This window comes from Spodoptera frugiperda, chromosome 7, assembly GCF_023101765.2.
Source record: "Spodoptera frugiperda isolate SF20-4 chromosome 7, AGI-APGP_CSIRO_Sfru_2.0, whole genome shotgun sequence".
NCBI lineage: Eukaryota > Metazoa > Arthropoda > Insecta > Lepidoptera > Noctuidae > Spodoptera > Spodoptera frugiperda.
In genome coordinates, this window is record NC_064218.1 from 12,090,273 (window position 1) to 12,110,333 (window position 20,061).

The following is a 20,061-nucleotide window of genomic DNA, read 5'->3' on the forward strand; positions in this document are numbered from 1 at the left end:
TGGTCCCATAGACATGTGGCTGCAGTCGGAGAAAGCCTACAACAATGGCGTGCGAGGTGACATATCGAAACCAATCTGTAACGCACGATGGGTTGAGGCGTGGAGTCGTTGTGAGATGTGAAGTTTTTTTTTTTTAATATTGGTTGTTGAAACTTTTTTCGTTTAAACTAAAAGGGCGGGTTTTGGAAATAATAATATGTTTTTATAGTGAACTGGATAGTTAGGACAAATCCTAAAAGTTTTAATTTTAGTATTTTCAGATTTTTTGTCGTAAGGGGTGTCCATTGGCACCGCTGATCGCTTATCATCAGGTGAACCGTGTGCTCATTTGGCCCCTATTCCATAAAAAAGTCATCCATGTCCATATAGAATTGTGCTTGTGAACTTGCAAAAGTTTATCAAATAATTGGACGTTCGCTAATTGGCATTCTCATGAACTATGAAATAAGATCAACATTTCATTTGGGTTTTAGCCTAATATCAATAAACAAAACTGTTTAAAACTATAATTTTATTGTATGTTTAAAACTAGTTATAAACTAAGAAAAAACTCATGTATTTTTCTCTTTCTCAAATCCAGTCAAGCAACCTCCCGTCCTTGTGATAACACCATCAACGAAATGAAATAAAAAAGTAATTGAATATGCAGACGAATTTAGGCATAAACACGACGTTAAATGTCACTTTAAATTCTCATAACATCACGCCTTACTTCACGAATGCTTCACTACTTATGAAATAAAGGCGAATTTCCAAATTCCATGGGATCATTTAAAAAAAGGGGGTAGGCAGAGACAATGGAACGCCAATTGCTACGAATCTTACGTGCCATATACAATTTTATTATGCTTTTACTACTAAAAATAAAAGTATTTCGATAAAAATCGACTCTATACCACATTTGTTCATCTGTTCCGATCTACACAGAGCGGCGCGAACCGATGCGGAACTGTTGCCTCATAGCGAACACATTTTCACTATTCCGCCATTGAAATTATTTATTGTAATGTATCAGTAAAAGGATTGTATTCGTGTTACAGTTTTGGAAAATGTGTTGCTTCATTACAACATGCATAAAGTTAGCAAATAGTTCGATTATTTTCCCTTTAAATATTTAGCTATGAGACTCGCTGTTCGCCTTCCATCAGGTTTTTCAGTCGTTTGCTGTCTATTTCATTAAAAAGAAAAGCTTATGATAATGAACAAGATAATATAATTTATTAAGATTGACAGTCTCATTGGTCAAGTGCTTTCAACTTTGTCTGCTGAGCTACAGGGTTTAGAATTAATCCCTCTGGAGCTGCGGTCTACCTTCCGGGTTTACCGGGGCTCCAATTCGAAGAAGAGGAGCAGGAACTGGATGGTTTTTAGTCAGTAAGAGTCCCTTTCGCCTCGCCCTAGGCGGGAAAAGTTATTGGATTTTTCCCCCTTAAAAAAAAGAGTTATTCCCTTAAAAAAGAGTAAAAAATGGCGAGAAATACTATTATGCATCTTCCTACCCTACCTACCTTATATTATTATGTATTTTAAATAATGTGCAGTAAATATTTCCGATCTCTCGGAGAAAAATGTCGTATGTCCAGGATATCACGATTTTATCCGATATCGCAAGTTAAACTACGAAGGAGACCTTTCCATCTGACCTCAGTCGATCACCAAGGAACGTCTTTGTCACGATTACTATCGAATGACAAGCTAACTGTAGTAGACTGTGATTTATGATAGGCAATTGGAAGTCATTTCTCTAAAGGAATGACATTTTTTATACCGACGTCTGTAGGTGTTGTTTCCCTCTGAGGATTTTATCAAACTTCTATCTGCAACTCATATGCCAAGTGTGGAGATTATTGCGGCTCTGTAAACGGCGAGCAAGGGTAGTTCGCCGCCAGACCAGAACCAGACGTGTGTTAAAAAAGTTTCAAAGTGCATTCAGACCACTACATCAGACCAATACAGATGGGGCCCAGTAGGACTGATGCCTAATCCGGAGCTACGCAATGCCTACCGCGCTACCAGGGCTCCGGCATGAAAGGCAGGAGTAGGAACGAGGTGGTTTATAGCTAGTAAGAGTCTGACAGGCAGTAGAAGTAATTTAACCTCAAAAAAATAACAAACATTTAAAAAGATTTCTGGGTTAATCGACAGTTATATCTCTCCTTTCTCTACTTGTTTATTTATTCTAGCTCTTTTTTAACTTAATTATGTAATTGGAATCGAATAGGTCAAATAGCAATATCCTACAAATTAGAGCCACTATCCAAACAACTTAGATTTAAAAAGCTGTGTTTAATGGGATCCTATGTGAACTATTATAGGCTTTGATATAGGCCTTCTGCCCACGCTAATGATCATAATGTTGTAAAACTATTTAAAAAATTAGCTTGACCAAAAATGGTAACTTGAGTTGAACCTATTTTGGAGACCTTCGATTTGACTTTAGCAGAAAGAAAGACGTTACTATTAATAATTATATGGACATAAAAATTATGCAACATTTTCTTAACACCTTTTCTTTACAAAAAAATACCTATAATAAAACTATGTTCCTAATTTACCCAAATTATTCACAATCTAATTCTCAGCTTACTTACAAAACACATCTCCAAATGATTAAGCAACCCAAAACATCCACCAAGGAACATTAAAAGGGCGGTAACTCATTCTCACAACAAGCAAAACCTAACCTAAAAGGCAATTTGCATCAGGCAACACAACAAATAGTTACTACACTATAAAAACCACCATTGCAGGATACACGTACCCGATCCCACGAGACAAACATATAGACAGTTTTTATTTAGTAGCACATTAACATTTTAATTGAAATGAAAGTAAAATCCGTAGCTAAAACAAACAGCTGACACAGTTTGGGAAAATAGTTTTTACAATTCCGAATTGCAATGGACTAGTGATGGGTGTGTGTCGATGGTACTTTATGTTGGAAGTTGCGGAAGGTAATGGTTTTACTTTTAAAATTTTGCTGATTGTTATTATTATAATTATTTACAGTGTAATACGCAAATTTAAAATGAATTTGTAAGTATTTTAACAAAATGTTTTATTACTTTTTATCCAAAAGTAACTTCTAGGTCCTAGGAGACGCATTCAACAATTTACTTCGTTAATAAAAAAATAATATTCGTGCAATATTATTATCTGTATTTGAGAAATAATAATATAATATTTTAAAGAAAAATAAAAGAACATTAACAGAAAAAGAAAACTGAATAAAATAAATAAATCAAATATTTTAGCAATAACAAAAGCGCCTATGCAAATAAAAAGGAAAAACGCCTAACAACATCGATAAACCCCCAGCACTATCTAACACTTTGTTCTGTATCTGTTGCACTAATCCGCGCAGTCGCATGCCGCGAAACCACGCGAACTGCCGCTCGCTACCACGCGGTAACCACCGGTACCATAAATAATACGATACTTTTATCGTTCGAATAAAAACTTCTTTCAAGTAGGCTGTAAGCATGTAAACCTTTGCCTAAATTTTTTTAAGTCATATCATCTGTCATTAAAGCGCGGGAAAATAAAAAAAGATGGCGGATTTTTTACAAAATTGTTATTTTTAAAGATTTTTGTTTTGTTTAAAATGTGAAGCTTTTTTCTAATTGTTAGTTAGTGTGTTTATGTAAATATGGTGATGTACTGGAGGAAAGTGATTTTGGCGGCTGCCCTGTCCTCTATTTTGGATGTCAGCAGCGAACAATTTGGAAATGACGTAAGTTTTCTTTTTCTAAATATTTTTCTTTTCGTTCTCATACTTAATTATCATTAGATTATTTTAATTATAGAATGTAAGTTAAGATTTATATTTTGATTTCTAATTCTAAATACTCGCTAGCAAAATTTTATGATAGAAATGTAAACATTGTACCCAGGTCACATTGAGCACTTTTTCTATTTACCTAGCATTTTTATTTTTGTGTAATAACCCGTTTGTACGTATGTTAAGCATGGTATCAAAAATAATAAAAATAATCCTATTCATTAGGACATTAGGTCATTATTTGCTTGTCTCGACCTTATCTATTTAGTTTTTATTCTCATTTATCAATAGCAAAAGAAATAGTATTTATTCCGTTATTGCATTATCTGTCTCATCATTATAAAGGACTGATTATAAAACAAGTGATCATCAACATGATATGGAGGTACCGGTGTTTACTTTTTACCGGCAAAACAGCTCTATATTTTTATTGTGATAAAGTTGAAGACAGAGAGCATCGTCGTTTACTGAAAAACGTGGACTAACAAAAACCACTATTTCGTAGAGGTTTGCCAGAATTCCTATACCTTGTAGACGATCTGACAATCACAGTAACACAGGTTACTTCTCAGTATCTTACCAATATAGGGTTCCACATTTACTAGCTTGGGTAGGGTTGGGGTATAGGTTTTTTATGAGGGAAAATCGTCCAATCACTCTTGCCGCCTTGGGTGAGGCGAGAGTTAGTGTCAGACTGTTATTAACTAAAAACCACCCCGTTCCTATTCCTGCTTTTCGAGCCAGAGCCCCGGTAAACCCGCCACTTAGTCCGCAGCTCTAGGTATAATACCCTAAGTTCCTTAGCTGTGGCAAGTGGCGTCTATAGTTTTCCTCACCGTGATTAGGATTGTACTTTTTAAATGACATCTTGTTTTAGCTACTTTTAACTATCAGACGTTACACATAACTTTACGTTTCTACGTAGAATTTTTGCGGTACGTTAAAGGAAATAACTGTTACCGTGAACATAATATTACGCCATTACCCAAGCTACCGGTATAGACCATAAACTCGTGTAATTACATTTTTTTATCTTATCCTATCTATCTAGTTTTTTATGGAAGTGTAATAGTTCGGTTTGTTTTTACAAAAATTATAATAAGCATTCTATGTAAGGCTTATATTAGTAGGATAAGCCTACAAATATTATAATTGCGAAAGTTTGTATGTTTATATAATTATTTGTATACCTTTTCGGTAAATAATAAATAATGGTCTACGGGTAATACCCGTAACACACGCCCTTTTTTACTTCTCGTATATAAGACAACAATAGAAAACACATTATGTCTCGCGTACATTTGCGTTCCGGCATACGAAGGGTTAAGCCCTCTTTTCATCAATGGTCCGAATATATTATGTCTAAACTAAAATAATTGGATTAGGACCAAACTATCATCGACAACTCAGATTATAAAATCTACAAGGTCACGGTCAAGGAACCAATAATTCAAGTATTTTATATTTGCATGCCATTAACATATTATTAGGAACACGATCGTAAAAACAGTCATCTAAATTCAAAAATATTTGCGTGTGATTAAAAAAATAATTGGTTTAGGATTTTGCTACAAGCACCAAATCTGGAATATCATCACTTATATTGGGCGTAATTTAAATTATGCAAAATCGAATACCGATTATTATGTAATTGTTTTCGGAACAAAATCGTTACCAAGTAATAGTTTAAGTAATGATTAAATGTCCTAAAAAATATTTTCCAAAAATGCTGGGAAATGTAAGCTGTTAAAATGTTAGAAGTATCAAAATAAACAACAAAAAGCCAACAAAATTCACACACAAACATATAATATAATCTACTAACAATTTCAAACCTATGTAAATTTTCCCTATCTATTTTGCAAACCGCATACAAAAGATTCCGTCTACGGCTTTTTTCTGTACACACAGCAATAACTTAACCCTTTCTATTTAAATTTCCCTAATTTCTAATAGTTAAGGACTATAACACACCTAAAAGTGCTAAATCACACACCAAAAAAGCCAACACGATTCACACACTACAAAACATAATCTACAATTCAAATCCCCCACATCTGCATTTGCAAAACGGCATCGTATGCAATGTATCCGAGCAATTTCCCAAGAGATCCCGTCTAAGGCTTCTATCTTGTACATAGCGATAGCTTAACCCTTTCTCATTGGTAAAGTATTAAGATTGACAGTCTCATTGGTCAAGTGCTTTCAACTTTGTCTGCTGAGCTACAGGGTTTAGAATTAATTCCTCTGGAGCTGCGGACTACCTTCCGGGTTTACCGGGGCTCCGACTCGAAGAACAGGAGCAGGAACAGGGTGGTTTTTAGTCAGTAAGAGTCTGACACTCCCTTTCGCCTCGCTCAAGGCGGGAAAAGTTAACGACACACCGAAAAATGCTAAATCACACATAAAAAAGCCAACACGATTCACACACAACAAAACATAATCTACAATTCAAATCCCCCTCATCTGCATTTGCAAAACGGCATCGTATGCAATGTATCCGAGCAATTTCCCAAGAGATCCAGTCTAAGGCTTCTATCTTGTACACAGCGATAACTTAACCCTTTCTCTTTTAATTTCCGTGGTATACAATAGTCCCATAGACATGTGCTGCAGTCGGAGAAAGCCTACAACAATAGCGTGCGAGGTGACATATCGAAACCAATCTGTAACGCACGATGGGTTGAGGCGTGGAGTCGCTGTGAGATGTGAAATATTTTTTTTTTAATATTGGTTGTTGAAACTTTTTTCGTTTAAACTAAAAGGGCGGGTTTTGGAAATAATAATATGTTTTTATAGTGAACTGGATAGTTAGGACAAATCCTAAAAGTTTTAATTTTAGTATTTTCAGATTTTTTGTCGTAAGGGGTGTCCATTGGCACCGCTGATCGCTTATCATCAGGTGAACCGTGTGCTCATTTGGCCCCTATTCCATAAAAAAGTCATCCATGTCCATATAGAATTGTGCTTGTGAACTTGCAAAAGTTTATCAAATAATTGGACGTTCGCTAATTGGCATTCTCATGAACTATGAAATAAGATCAACATTTCATTTGGGTTTTAGCCTAATATCAATAAACAAAACTGTTTAAAACTATAATTTTATTGTATGTTTAAAACTAGTTATAAACTAAGAAAAAACTCATGTATTTTTCTCTTTCTCAAATCCAGTCAAGCAACCTCGCGTCCTTCTGATAACACCATCAACGAAATTAAATAAAAAAGTAATTGAATATGCAGATGAATTTAGGCACTAACACGACGTTAAATGTCACTATAAATTCTCATAACATCATGCCTTAAACGCATGCTTCACTACTTATGAAATAAAGGCGAATTTCCAAATTCCATGGGATCATTTAAAAAAAGGGGGTAGGCAGAGACAATGAAACGTCAATTGTTAGGGATCTTACGTGCCATATACAATTTTATTATGCTTTTACTACTAAAAATAAAAGTATTTCGATAAAAATCGACTCTATAGCACATTTGTTCATCTGTTCCGATCTACACAGAGCGGCGCGAACCGATGCGGAACTGTTGCCTCATAGCGAACACATTTTCACTATTCCGCCATTGAAATTATTTATTGTAATGTATCAGTAAAAGGATTGTATTCGTGTTACAGTTTTGGAAAATGTGTTGCTTCATTACAACATGCATAAAGTTAGCAAATAGTTCGATTATTTTCCCTTTAAATATTTAGCTATGAGACTCGCTGTTCGCCTTCCATCAGGTTTTTCAGTCGTTTGCTGTCTATTTCATTAAAAAGAAAAGCTTATGATAATGAACAAGATAATATAATTTATTAAGATTGACAGTCTCATTGGTCAAGTGCTTTCAACTTTGTCTGCTGAGCTACAGGGTTTAGAATTAATCCCTCTGGAGCTGCGGTCTACCTTCCGGGTTTACCGGGGCTCCAATTCGAAGAAGAGGAGCAGGAACTGGATGGTTTTTAGTCAGTAAGAGTCCCTTTCGCCTCGCTCAAGGCGGGAAAAGTTATTGGATTTTTCCCCCTTAAAAAAAAGAGTTATTCCCTTAAAAAAGAGTAAAAAATGGCGAGAAATACTATTATGCATCTTCCTACCCTACCTACCTTATATTATTATGTATTTTAAATAATGTGCATTAAATATTTCCCATCTTACGGAGAAAAAAATGTCGTATGTCCAGGATATCACGATTTTATCCGATATTGTAAGTTAAACTACGAAGAAGACCTTTCCATCTGACCTCAGTCGATCACCAAGAAACGTCTTTGTCACGATTACTATCGAATGAGAAGCTAACTGTAGTACACTGTGATTTATGATAGGCAATATTGGAAGTCATTTCTCTGAAGGAATGACATTTTTAATACTGATGTTTGTAGGTGTTGTTTCCATCTGAGGATTTTATCAAACTTCTATCTGCAACTCACATGCCAAGTGTGGAGATTATTGTGGGTCTGTAGACGGCGAGCAAGGGTAGTTCGCCGCTAGACCAGAACCAGACGTGTGCGTAAGATTCAAAGTTTCAAAGTGCATTCTGATGACTGATGCCTAATCCGGAGCTACGCAATGCCTACCGCGCCACCAGGGCTCCGGCATGAAAGGCAGGAGTAGGAACGAGGTGGTTTATAGCTAGTAAGAGTCTGACACTTCCTCTCGCCTCGCTCAAGGCGGTAGAAGTAATTAGATAATTTAACCTCAAAAAATAACAAACATTCAAAAAGATTTCTGGGTTAATCGACAGTTATATCTCTCCTTTCTCTACTTGTTTATTTATTCTAGCTCTTTTTTAACTTAATTATGTAATTAGAATCGAATAGGTCAAATAGCAACATCCTATAAATTACAACCACAGTCCAAACAACTTAGATTTAAAAGCTTTGTTTAATGGGATCCTACGTGAACTATTATAGGCTTTGATATAGGCCTTCTGCCCACGCTAATGACCACGATGTTGTTAAACTTTTAAAAATATTGCTTGACAAAAATTGGTAACTTGAGTTGAACCTATTTTGGAGACCTTCGATATGACTTTAGCAGAAAGAAAGACGTTACTATTAATAATTATATGGACATAAAAATTATGCAACATTTTCTTAACACCTTTTCTTTACAAAAAAATACCTATAATAAAACTATGTTCCTAATTTACCCAAATTATTCACAGTCTAATTCTCAGCTTATTAACGAAACACATCTCCAAATGCTTAAGCAACCCAAAGCATCCACTAAGGAACATTAAAAGGGATGTAGCTCATTCTCACACCAAGCAAATCCTAACCTAAAAGGCAATTTGCATCAGACATAACAACGAATAGTAACTACACACTAAAAACCAGCATTGCAGGATACACGTACCCGATCCCACGAGACAAACATATAGACAGTTTTTATTTAGTAGCACATTAACATTTTAATTGAAATGAAAGTAAAATCCGTAGCTAAAACAAACAGCTGACACAGTTTGGGAAAATAGTTTTTACAATTCCGAATTGCAATGGACTAGTGATGGGTGTGTGTCGATGGTACTTTATGTTGGAAGTTGCGGAAGGTAATGGTTTTACTTTTAAAATTTTGCTGATTGTTATTATTATAATTATTTACAGTGTAATACGCAAATTTAAAATGAATTTGTAAGTATTTTAACAAAATGTTTTATTACTTTTTATCCAAAAGTAACTTCTAGGTCCTAGGATACGCATTCAACAATTTACTTAGTTACTTAAAAAATAATATTCGTGCAATATTATTATCTGTATTTGAGAAATAATAATATAATATTTTAAAGAAAAATAAAAGAACATTAACAGAAAAAGAAAACTGAATAAAATAAATAAATCAAATATTTTAGCAATAACAAAAGCGCCTATGCAAATAAAAAGGAAAAACGCCTAACAACATCGATAAACCCCCAGCACTATCTAACACTTTGTTCTGTATCTGTTGCACTAATCCGCGCAGTCGCATGCCGCGAAACCACGCGAACTGCCGCTCGCTACCACGCGGTAACCACCGGTACCATAAATAATACGATACTTTTATCGTTCGAATAAAAACTTCTTTCAAATAGGCTGTAAGCATGTAAACCTTTGCCTAAATTTTTTAAGTCATATCATCTGTCATTAAAAAGCGGGAAAATAAAAAAGATGGTGGATTTATTAGAAAATTGTTATTTTTAAAGATTTTTGTTTTGTTTAAAATGTGAAGCTTTTTTCTAATTGTTAGTTAGTGTGTTTATGTAAATATGGTGATGTACTGGAGGAAAGTGATTTTGGCGGCTGCCCTGTCGTCTATTTTGGATGTCAGCAGCGAACAATTTGGAAATGACGTAAGTTATCTTTTTCTAAATATTTTTATTTTTGTTCTCATACTTAATTATCATTACGTTATTTAATTATAAATAGAATGTAAATTAAGATTTCTATTTTGATTTCTTATTAATAATACTCGCTAGCAAAATTTTATGATAGAAATGTAAACATTGTACCCAGGTCACATTGAGCACTTTTTCTATTTACCTAGCATTTTTAATTTTGTGTAATAAAATAACCCGTTTGTACGCATGTTAAACATGGTATCAAAAATAATAAAAATAATCCTATTCATTAGGACATTAGGTCATTATTGGCTTGTCTCGACCTTATCTATTTAGTTTTTATTCTCATTTATCAATAGCAAAAGAAATAGTATTTATTCCGTTATTGCATTATCTGTCCCATCATTATAAAGGACTGATTATAAAACAAGTGATCATCAATATGATATGGAGGTACCGGTGTTTACTTTTTACCGGCAAAACAGCTCTATATTTTTATTGTGATAAACTTTACGTATAGTGCAGTTGAAGATAGAGATCATCGTCTTTAACTCAAAAACGTGAAATAACAAAAACCACCATTTCGTAGAGGTTTGCCAGAATTCCTATACCTTGTAGACGATCTGACAATCACAGTAACACAGGTTACTTCTCAGTATCTTACCAATATAGGGTTCCACATTTACTAGCTTGGGTAGGGTTGGGGTATAGGTTTTTTATGAGGGAAAATCGTCCAATCACTGCTGCCGCCTTGGGTGAGGCGAGAGTTAGTGTCAGACTCTTACTGACTAAAAACAACCCCGTTCCTACTCCTGCTTTTCGAGCCAGAGCCCCGGTAAACCCGCTACTTAGTCCGCAGCTCTAGGTATAATACCCTAAGTTCCTTAGCTGTGGCAAGTGGCGTCTATAGTTTTCCTCACCGTGATTAGGATTGTACTTTTTAAATGACATCTTGTTTTAGCTACTTTTAACTATCAGACGTTACACATAACTTTACGTTTCTACGTAGAATTTTTGCGGTACGTTAAAGGAAATAACTGTTACCGTGAACATAATATTACGCCATTACCCAAGCTACCGGTATAGACCATAAACTCGTGTAATTACATTTTTTTATCTTATCCTATCTATCTAGTTTTTTATGGAAGTGTAATAGTTCGGTTTGTTTTTACAAAAATTATAATAAGCATTCTATGTAAGGCTTATATTAGTAGGATAAGCCTACAAATATTATAATTGCGAAAGTTTGTATGTTTATATAATTATTTGTATACCTTTTCGGTAAATAATAAATAATGGTCTACGGGTAATACCCGTAACACACGCCCTTTTTTACTTCTCGTATATAAGACAACAATAGAAAACACATTATGTCTCGCGTACATTTGCGTTCCGGCATACGAAGGGTTAAGCCCTCTTTTCATTAATGGTCCTAATATATGACGAAACTAAAATAATTGGATTAAGATCAAACTATCATCGACAAGTCAGATTTTAGAATCTACAAGGTCACGGTCAAGAAACCAATAATTCAAGTATTTTATATTTGCATGCCATTAACATATTATTAGGAACACGATCGTAAAATCTGTCATCCAAATTTCAAAATATTAGCGTGTAAGTTAGAAAAAAATAATTGGTAGGATTTTGCCACAAGCACCAAATCTGGATTTTTATCTAGTTTTGTAACATTAGACGTAATTTAAATTATGCAAAATCGAATACCGATTATTATGTAATTGTTTTCGGAACAAAATCGTTACCAAGTAATAGTTTAAGTAATGATTAAATGTCTATAAGTGCGGAAGGTAGCCGAATTCTCTAACGAATGTTTGGGCATTTTTTGTTTTATTTTGTAACCTAAAACTAAAGACCCTATCTACAAAATTAAATATTCCACAACCAACTCGAAGAACAAAATAACCTGTTAGACAAAAATCACAAGTCTACATCCAACCTGTTAATAGATATAAATCAAGCCTATTTTATAAACCAAACTAGTTCAAAATTCACAACAGAAGCACAATAACTGGATCTACATATTTGGATGAGATGTACCAATTTTTTTTAACGTTGTCCTACACTAGGATTTTTTCCTGTGTCGTGGGTGTATTTACAAACATATAAGTTCACATCCACATGTCACCTAGACCCGAAACAACAGTTTGTGGATCACACAAAAAGTTACTCCGAGTCGAACCCGCTACACGTTTCACGGCAGGTAGTTGCCCAGTCAAACGCGCCAACTGTGCAGTGGAACCTAAATTTTTAATCATTACCTAAATCTTTATAATTTCTCATGAAACACCTTAATGTTATCTACCTTACCTTACATGACAAAAACTTAGTTCAAAGACCCTATTTAAAGGCTTTTATTTGACTACATACTTAAGTATGGTGTTTAGTATTCTACAACCATCTTGAAGTGAAGTACGTACAAATGTAAATAAATTCTACTAAGTAAAATTCGTTATATATTTGCATATAAAGTTGGTAAAGATTTCCTTATGTAATAGGTATTAGAATTGTTTAAATTGTTAAAATCGTCCAATGACTTCTCCCACCTTGGATGGCAAGGGAGTGTTAGACTCACACTGACTAAAAACAATCCCGCTCCTACTTCTGCTCTTTGAACCGGAGTCCCTGTAACCTGTCCCCTTAGTAAAGAGTATGTAGTATCGGTAAGCGTTGCTTCACGTCGGGTTTTTGTAAGGCCGTGGTATCACTCTGATCGGACCTGCCCATTCGTGCCGAAGCATGACTCTCCCATACTTAAAATCTGAAACCAATAAAACAAAACAACAACGTAGTTAACCGCCATCCAAATGTATAAAACTTTTCTTTACCATTCAAAAACATAAACATAAAGAAACACTTTCAGAAAATCACAATTGCAAAATACCAACTAGATACAAAAGCCTTACTATTCTCTCTATTAAATTAACACCCTATTTAATCCTAAGCACGTCCCTTGCACAATAACCGCGACAATCCCGGACTTTCTCACAATGTGCAGAACTTTCATTATATACCCAAGTCACGTTTGACGAAGATTACATAATAACTGTACGAAACATTTACCTCTTGCCTGTACTTTGGATCACGTGCCAAATTGTATGGGGACTGTAATTTATTGTTATCTTGTTATAATATGGGTAGTTATATGACATAATGTTATGTTATTAATTCGTTAAACTGCCTCGTTGGCCGAGTTGTCGCAAATGCGACTCGGGTTCGATTCCCGGGTCGGGCAAAGTACTGCTGAGCTTTTAGAAATTTTCTCAGTAGTAACACGGAGTTTGGAATTGTGCCCAGTATATGGCAATAGGCCCACCCGCTATCACATGGGATTTATAACTAATACATGGTGAAAAGTGGGTGTACATTGTAAACCTCTGCCTATCCCTTCGGGGATAAAAGGCGTATCGTTGCGTTGCCTCCTTGTTCAGGTAGCAAATGCGACTGGGCTACCAAGAGGTTTCAATTCGGGGAATGTTTCAATGATTTCTTTTTCAAGTTTCATAAATTTTTAGTAACAGCACTGTATTTAAAATTGTGCCCGATGAGGCAATTCCTCGAATAGTAGTATCCAGTGTTAAAAGAGACAGAAAATTCAATCACAACTTTTATCATCGATCTTTCAAGACTCAGCTACAAACTAATTTAAAATTCGAAAACTATAGCAACGTATTTGCATTCATTATCATTTACTGTATTCCCAGCACGTGCCTAGAAACAAGACAAGCATAAACTTGTAATGCCACAAACAGATGTCAAAAAACTCGTGTAGGCGGCACATAGAGACTCGTAAGACTTAGGTAACTACTACTATTACGAATTTAAACTTCTAATCGTATGTAGGTTGGTCTGTCAGTCTGAAATCAGAACCGGTAGTAATAATGCTGGGTAAAGTAGCCCATTCCGGGGGTCACGGTCTTAGAACAATGAGAGGAATTCGTTCAGAATTTGTGGGTGACAACCTTGACATGTGGATAGCCTTAGGTTAGGAGTTGAACGGATTAATTGGCCGGCTACTGATACATTCCATACGTTATTGGTAGCAAAGGGCTTAAGGTTCACGATTGGAATACATATAGAGAGATGTTATGTATGATATTAGATCGACACCAGCAATTTATACTACGCTAACTCGAAATTTGGAAAAAACTTTTTTATACCAAGTTGTTTAAAATGTGTGTTTACATACGTCATAAAAAAATTGAGAAGAAATATGCAAAAATAAGAAAGTTACAAATCTTATAAAACGCTAAGTAAAGGTACTTTTTGAAATCACTCGATTTATATTACGCCAACTATTATTAGCGGAGTGTGCGCGGGGATCACTTTGGTCAAAATTCGTGCAACACTGCGCTAACTCATAGTTAGCGTAGTTTAGTGCGTTCGTGTGTATACTTGTTCGTTTGTAAAATGAACGATTTAGCGACTTTTACATAGTAAATACTTATGTGTTAACGTATTAATTAGTTTATTAATGGTACGTTGACTATTCTTTTTGTAAGTAAGTACATGTTCTTTATAAAAATATTGAAATATACATCAGATCATGCACTACGACGTCCCATACTACACTACGCTAACATAAGTTAGACGTGTATAAGATGTAAATTTTTTTTGATGAATTACGTTTATATACGGCTAACTTGCGCTAAATCAAAAAATAAAAATAATTAAGGAAATATAAATATGAGATATTACAATGAATAAATTAAATATTAAGCATACCAAATTTCAAAAAAGTATCTTAATTAATGTAAAAGTTATCACGTTTTTCCCTTTAAACGCCTCTACTGTAAAGTACGCTTTTTGAGTTAGCGCAGTATAAATTGCTGGTGTCGAGATGTAGGAGGATTTGAACGTACCATACAGACCATACATTTCCAGAGCTGTGAATTAACTAGCGGGTTTGACGGGGCTCCAACTTGAAGAGCAGAAGTAGGAACGGGGTGGTTTTTAGTCAGTCAGTAAGAGTCTGACAGTCCCTCTCGCGTCGCCCGAGGCTCAAAAAAAGAGGTCATAAATTACTCTGGGTGCTATACCCACGACGAAAAGTGACTTTAGTCAATGAAGCTATCAATTCCATTGTGCCTAAAGGGTAGTGAGGTGACATACCCAACCAACTGACTTAATTCAGATACCGTATTATCACCTAAGGATTTTAATATTACCAATTAATTAATATCAATATTAACCAAACGCAAGCAGAACTTTGAAATTCCCTCCAAGACGATATAAAGATCGTCGAAACAGCCATAATAAAATATTATAAGCTGGTCTAGTTTGAATTAAATACTATGTTTATTGTAACCTTGACACAAGTTCATACCAGCGACATTCTGGTACGCCGCGCCATAGAGTGGTTAGCTTACTGCCTGCCTTAATTTGGTCAGATGATGGGTTCATTTGACATATTAGGAAAGCGTAGGTTTTCACTCTTTGAAGAGAGATTAGGGCCATCTAAATGTTAAATACTACTAAGTAAGTTTACTATGTAGTGAAAATGATTTTGCTTTATAATAGAGCTAAAGTTTTATTCATGGTTATTGAATTGTAGTTACATCAAAGAAATGTCTTAATTACTATAAGTAAAGTATTTTCTTCTTCTTCTTCTTATGAAATTGGTGAATACAATTATCATTAGGAAGTACCAATAAGAGTTTTTGAGTTATTGGTTCTAATTTTAAGAAAGAAAGACGCGAATGCCGTCTTAAATTTTTGGTTAAATGAACTTTAAAACTTCCATAAAAACCTTTTAGTATGAGTATTGAGAGTGTTATCTCAAGAAAAATAAAGAGAAAAAATATGGGACAGTACTTTTTGTTTACATGAAAGATTGAATCAATTAGTACCAGTTAACTTTCTTTACCTTGAGCAGGCTTCCGTAAATTTTTATTTACAGATGGAAATTTCAAACCGTAGCTAATTTTTGCCAACGGATTTGCTACTCTATTGTTTTTGTAAACAAATACGTACTTTGGGTATTGTAAAGGCAGTATCAAAAGGTCACATTTTTTTTACACAAAAAAAGGTAAGAAAAGAACACAAGAACATTAGATCAAAATATTTAACTTTATAGATATTATTTCAGTCATTATTTTATGATATCTATGCGAAATATTAATCTATATTATTTATCAATAACTATTATTTCAGTCCAGTAATCGAAAACGTGACTATAAAACAGAGATTGTAGATTCAACTCCCGTTCTCTGCAAGATGTTTTAGTTAGTTTAGTATCCTGTTGCCTATGTTTGAGATCATAAAATATAATGACATCACGCCTACTCCCAGTAGAACTAGTACATTAAAAGTAATCGAAACGAGAGCGTGTTCGGAGCTCTGATTGGCCGTCTCAATAAACCAACCAATAAAGCAAACTCAGACTAAGGGTTAGTTTTTTCCTTTTTCTATACCCAAGTATAATAATAATTAAATTAGGATCGGTGTGACGGGTAAAGAACTTTAATCAAATTACTATTTGAAAACAGTTAAAAACCTAACACTAAATATTAATTATTGGACTAACTTGTTTAGAAATCGCATTCAGAACCAACAATAAGCAATATAAAACATAAGTATTACAAACAAGATCCGGTCATATAATCACCAACTATAGGTCCAACAGAGTACTACTTACCCCTCAAGAGGAATAGGTAGCGAAAGGAAACAAGCAGTAACTGTAAAATCCTAAAGTTATTATATAATTGCTTATAGACATCCGTTTAACACGCAAATAATACGATAATTGAAGGCTAGATAAATCGTAAAGTTGCATGAAAAAGTTATATCATTCTAATGACACGTAGCCAATCGTGAGAAATATGTTTATTTATGGGCTCTCTGATGATGGATAAACAAATATTTTGTTTGATTTAAAAGTTTAGTCGATTATAAAAGCCAATATTTACTTAAGTATATTGTTTGATCTGATTTAGAAAGTAATACTTCACATATTCATTTATTTAATCCTCGAAAGGATAGGTAGAGTTAAACGTATGCAATGTAGGACCCACTTTTCACCAGTTAAGTATGATATAGGGTTCATGTAATGGGGACGAATCTATTGTCATTCCCCGGTACAATTTTTGATTAGTGAACTTCACGAAAGTTGTGTTTCGCCTTAGAAATCCTGCTCATCTCAGTTTTATTTTCTTACGTAAAAACTAACTAATACAAATCCAACAAAAAAATAAATTAACGAAATCGATTCAGCCGTTTTCGAGATTTGCGCTTAGCAACATTACATTTAGCGATTTATTTTTCTATTCAACCTAGATTCCGTTCTAGGTATCAAGAAATAGTAATTTATCGAAAAGAAAAATGGATAAAAAAGTACATTAAAACTTAAGTACTTATTACAAACAGATAGACAGGTACTTAGTACTTAAATAGATACCTTAATGATTATAATTAAACCACTATGCTAACTTATTTAAGCGGTATAGCAAAGTTGAAGGTCTGCTTAGGCCTCTTACATTTACAAATTGCTATGCATCGTGACGTGACCATTTCTAAGATTGATTTTACATACATAAAACTTAGTGTTGTTAGCCTTTTGTAACTCGACATTGGGTGGACAGATATTCTTAATATTTATAACATGACATCACGAGTTTAAATGTGCGAAGAGATAAAAAGCGGTACATAATAAGTAATTATGCTTTCACCAGTTACGTTATATATGATTATTTGTATAGGTACAAATAGGGATGAGCCTATTGCCATAATACCGAAGCCTATTTCAAACTCTGTGCTGCTATTATGTTGTCGGCAGTCTGAAATACCCCAATAATACTTTCCTCATCCGAGAATCATACCTTGCTTGGCAATCTTGCAACCACTTGAAGGCCGCCCTTCTGACAGAAAGCGGGTTGGTGGCCAAACACAGACTTATCAACGCTAAAAAAGGCGTGAAATATAATGTAAATCTTGAAATAAATAAGAGATAAGTAACTATAATAACTAAGACACAGACAATGTCACGAGTAAAAGCTAGTGTCCAGTGCAAAATACTTTGAACCATAAAGTTAGAATGTGCGAAGCGTTCATGGTCGCAGTCCAGTAGCTTTATGGCTATTTTATGCCAATTATTTTACTTAAGATTCATCTACACAGTTTAAAAAATAATTCGTATTCGTAGTAAGAAACTCATACATGTTAGTAAAATAGTGGAAGAGACGGGTTCAATTCTACGGGATAGGTAAAATGGCAAGTGCAGTGATAGCATTTTGGATGTAGTTATTTTAAAACTGAAGTTGCGAGACAACGGTCTAAATAATTATAATTACGCAAAAGAGTGGATGGCAGAAGAGTAGTATTTAGGGAAAAATCGGGGATTAGAATACATATAACTGATGAAAACATGGTCACATAGAGCACATAGTAAGCAGCCCTGCCTGTGTAATATAACATATTTAGGAAAAGGAGGATCCTCCGACCAGGCGAGGTGTTCGTTCATGCCTAGCGGTTTTTCTGCCTAACTGTTGTTTGTTAGGATTTTATATCCATGTTTATTCGCATGTAAAGTTCATTTGTGCAATGTAGGATTTATGACGTCATCCGTTGATTTATTTGTCGATCGTCTATGTGCGACTTCTGTCATCTGTCACTTGTCATGTGTCGCCACACAAAATAATACTAAAATGAATCATCTTCGAATACCTACATAGCCCAAAGTATACATAACTCACATTTAATCATTACATTAAGTCTATTTAAAGTGGTCATTACCAACTATTTATTAAGAAAACAAGTCTTAGTTATTTTAGCAGAAGTATATAACTACCACACTTGAATATAAGGCTATTAACACTACGACAACTAAATATATGTGGCGTTAAATGTTTAAAATGTTTATTTTATGTTAATACTGACTATGCAGACGCATGCACATCAATGTACCCTTCTCTAACAAATCTCTTCATAAGATTATCAACCGTATACTTAGGTGTTTAAAGTTGAAAGTTTCTTACATATATTTCGTCAAATAAGGATAGGTTGATTCGCTGCCATGTGCCTTTTTGCTATTTGCGAAAAAAGTAAAGTATTCTTTGTTACTGCAATTAAGTAGAAAGACTAATAAATCAGTCACGGTTAGAACCTTAATGAAAAAATAACTGTTTATGTGAAAAAGTACAGCTGCGTAGGATTTTTATTGTTTTGTTTCCTATTTGAGTTCAAGATTCGGATAATAGCGGTAGATAAGAATAATGGTAGGTTATGTTCAAAAAAAGAGTTAAAAGGACTGCATAAGGTCGGTAATTGTCAATGAAAACTCTAGCGTCGCAGATTTCCATTCAAATTAAACTTTTTCATCAGATGATCTACCGATCCTAAGACATAGGTAAATGGAACACAAAAAGAAAAACACATAAACTTGCAACATAAGTAGGCTAAAAGAAGCATAAGACAGATGCTTATAGTTTAATTAGGTTTGCATTGTTACGTCTTAAATCTATTAATTAAAAGTAGTTAGTAAGTTTATAAGCTCCGATGGGACTGGCATAATATACCTTGTATAAAATTCCCTAATTAAAATAAAAAGAAAAAAATGGGACAGATTGTGATAAATTCGGATTAAATAGAATATTCCCAACAAAATTACAAGAACTCCACACAAAATACTAGCAACCAAACTAAGCACAATCTTTCCAAACAAACAAACCTTAAAAAAAAGATTACTCTAACAACAATTTCTTAAGCAAAATTAGACCCCACTATTTCCTTTGTTCCCAAAAACAAACAAAAATTACACAAAACGTTACAAATTCGTGTCGTTGCACTCAAAAATTGGGGTCCATATTAATTATCATGTTCACGGTACTGTCACGAATATCTTAGAGTCGAGATGTCACAAAACGGTTCAAAATTGCGAAGTTATCACGGCATGCCTTAAGAGAAACACGACGGTTAGTAGCTATACTGTAGATTGTCGATGCAGTAAGTTGTTGCGTAGA

At 34.4% G+C, this 20,061-nt stretch overlaps 1 protein-coding gene across 2 annotated transcripts in view; it reads left to right on the top strand.

Annotated features, from left to right (window-relative positions):
• Positions 1 to 3,360: 3,360 nt before the first annotated feature.
• The window catches only part of LOC118266126 (A disintegrin and metalloproteinase with thrombospondin motifs 16), a 67,326-nt gene continuing 50,625 nt past the window's right edge, over positions 3,361 to 20,061 (top strand). The window contains exon 1 of one of the 2 annotated variants that reach the window (XM_050695104.1): positions 3,361 to 3,733. In XM_050695104.1, coding sequence (XP_050551061.1) covers positions 3,650 to 3,733 — 84 coding nt within the window. In that variant the 5' untranslated portion in view covers positions 3,361 to 3,649. Of the gene's footprint in view, positions 3,734 to 9,728; positions 10,100 to 20,061 lie in introns of those variants that run through there. The other variant, XM_050695105.1, reaches the window with a different exon arrangement.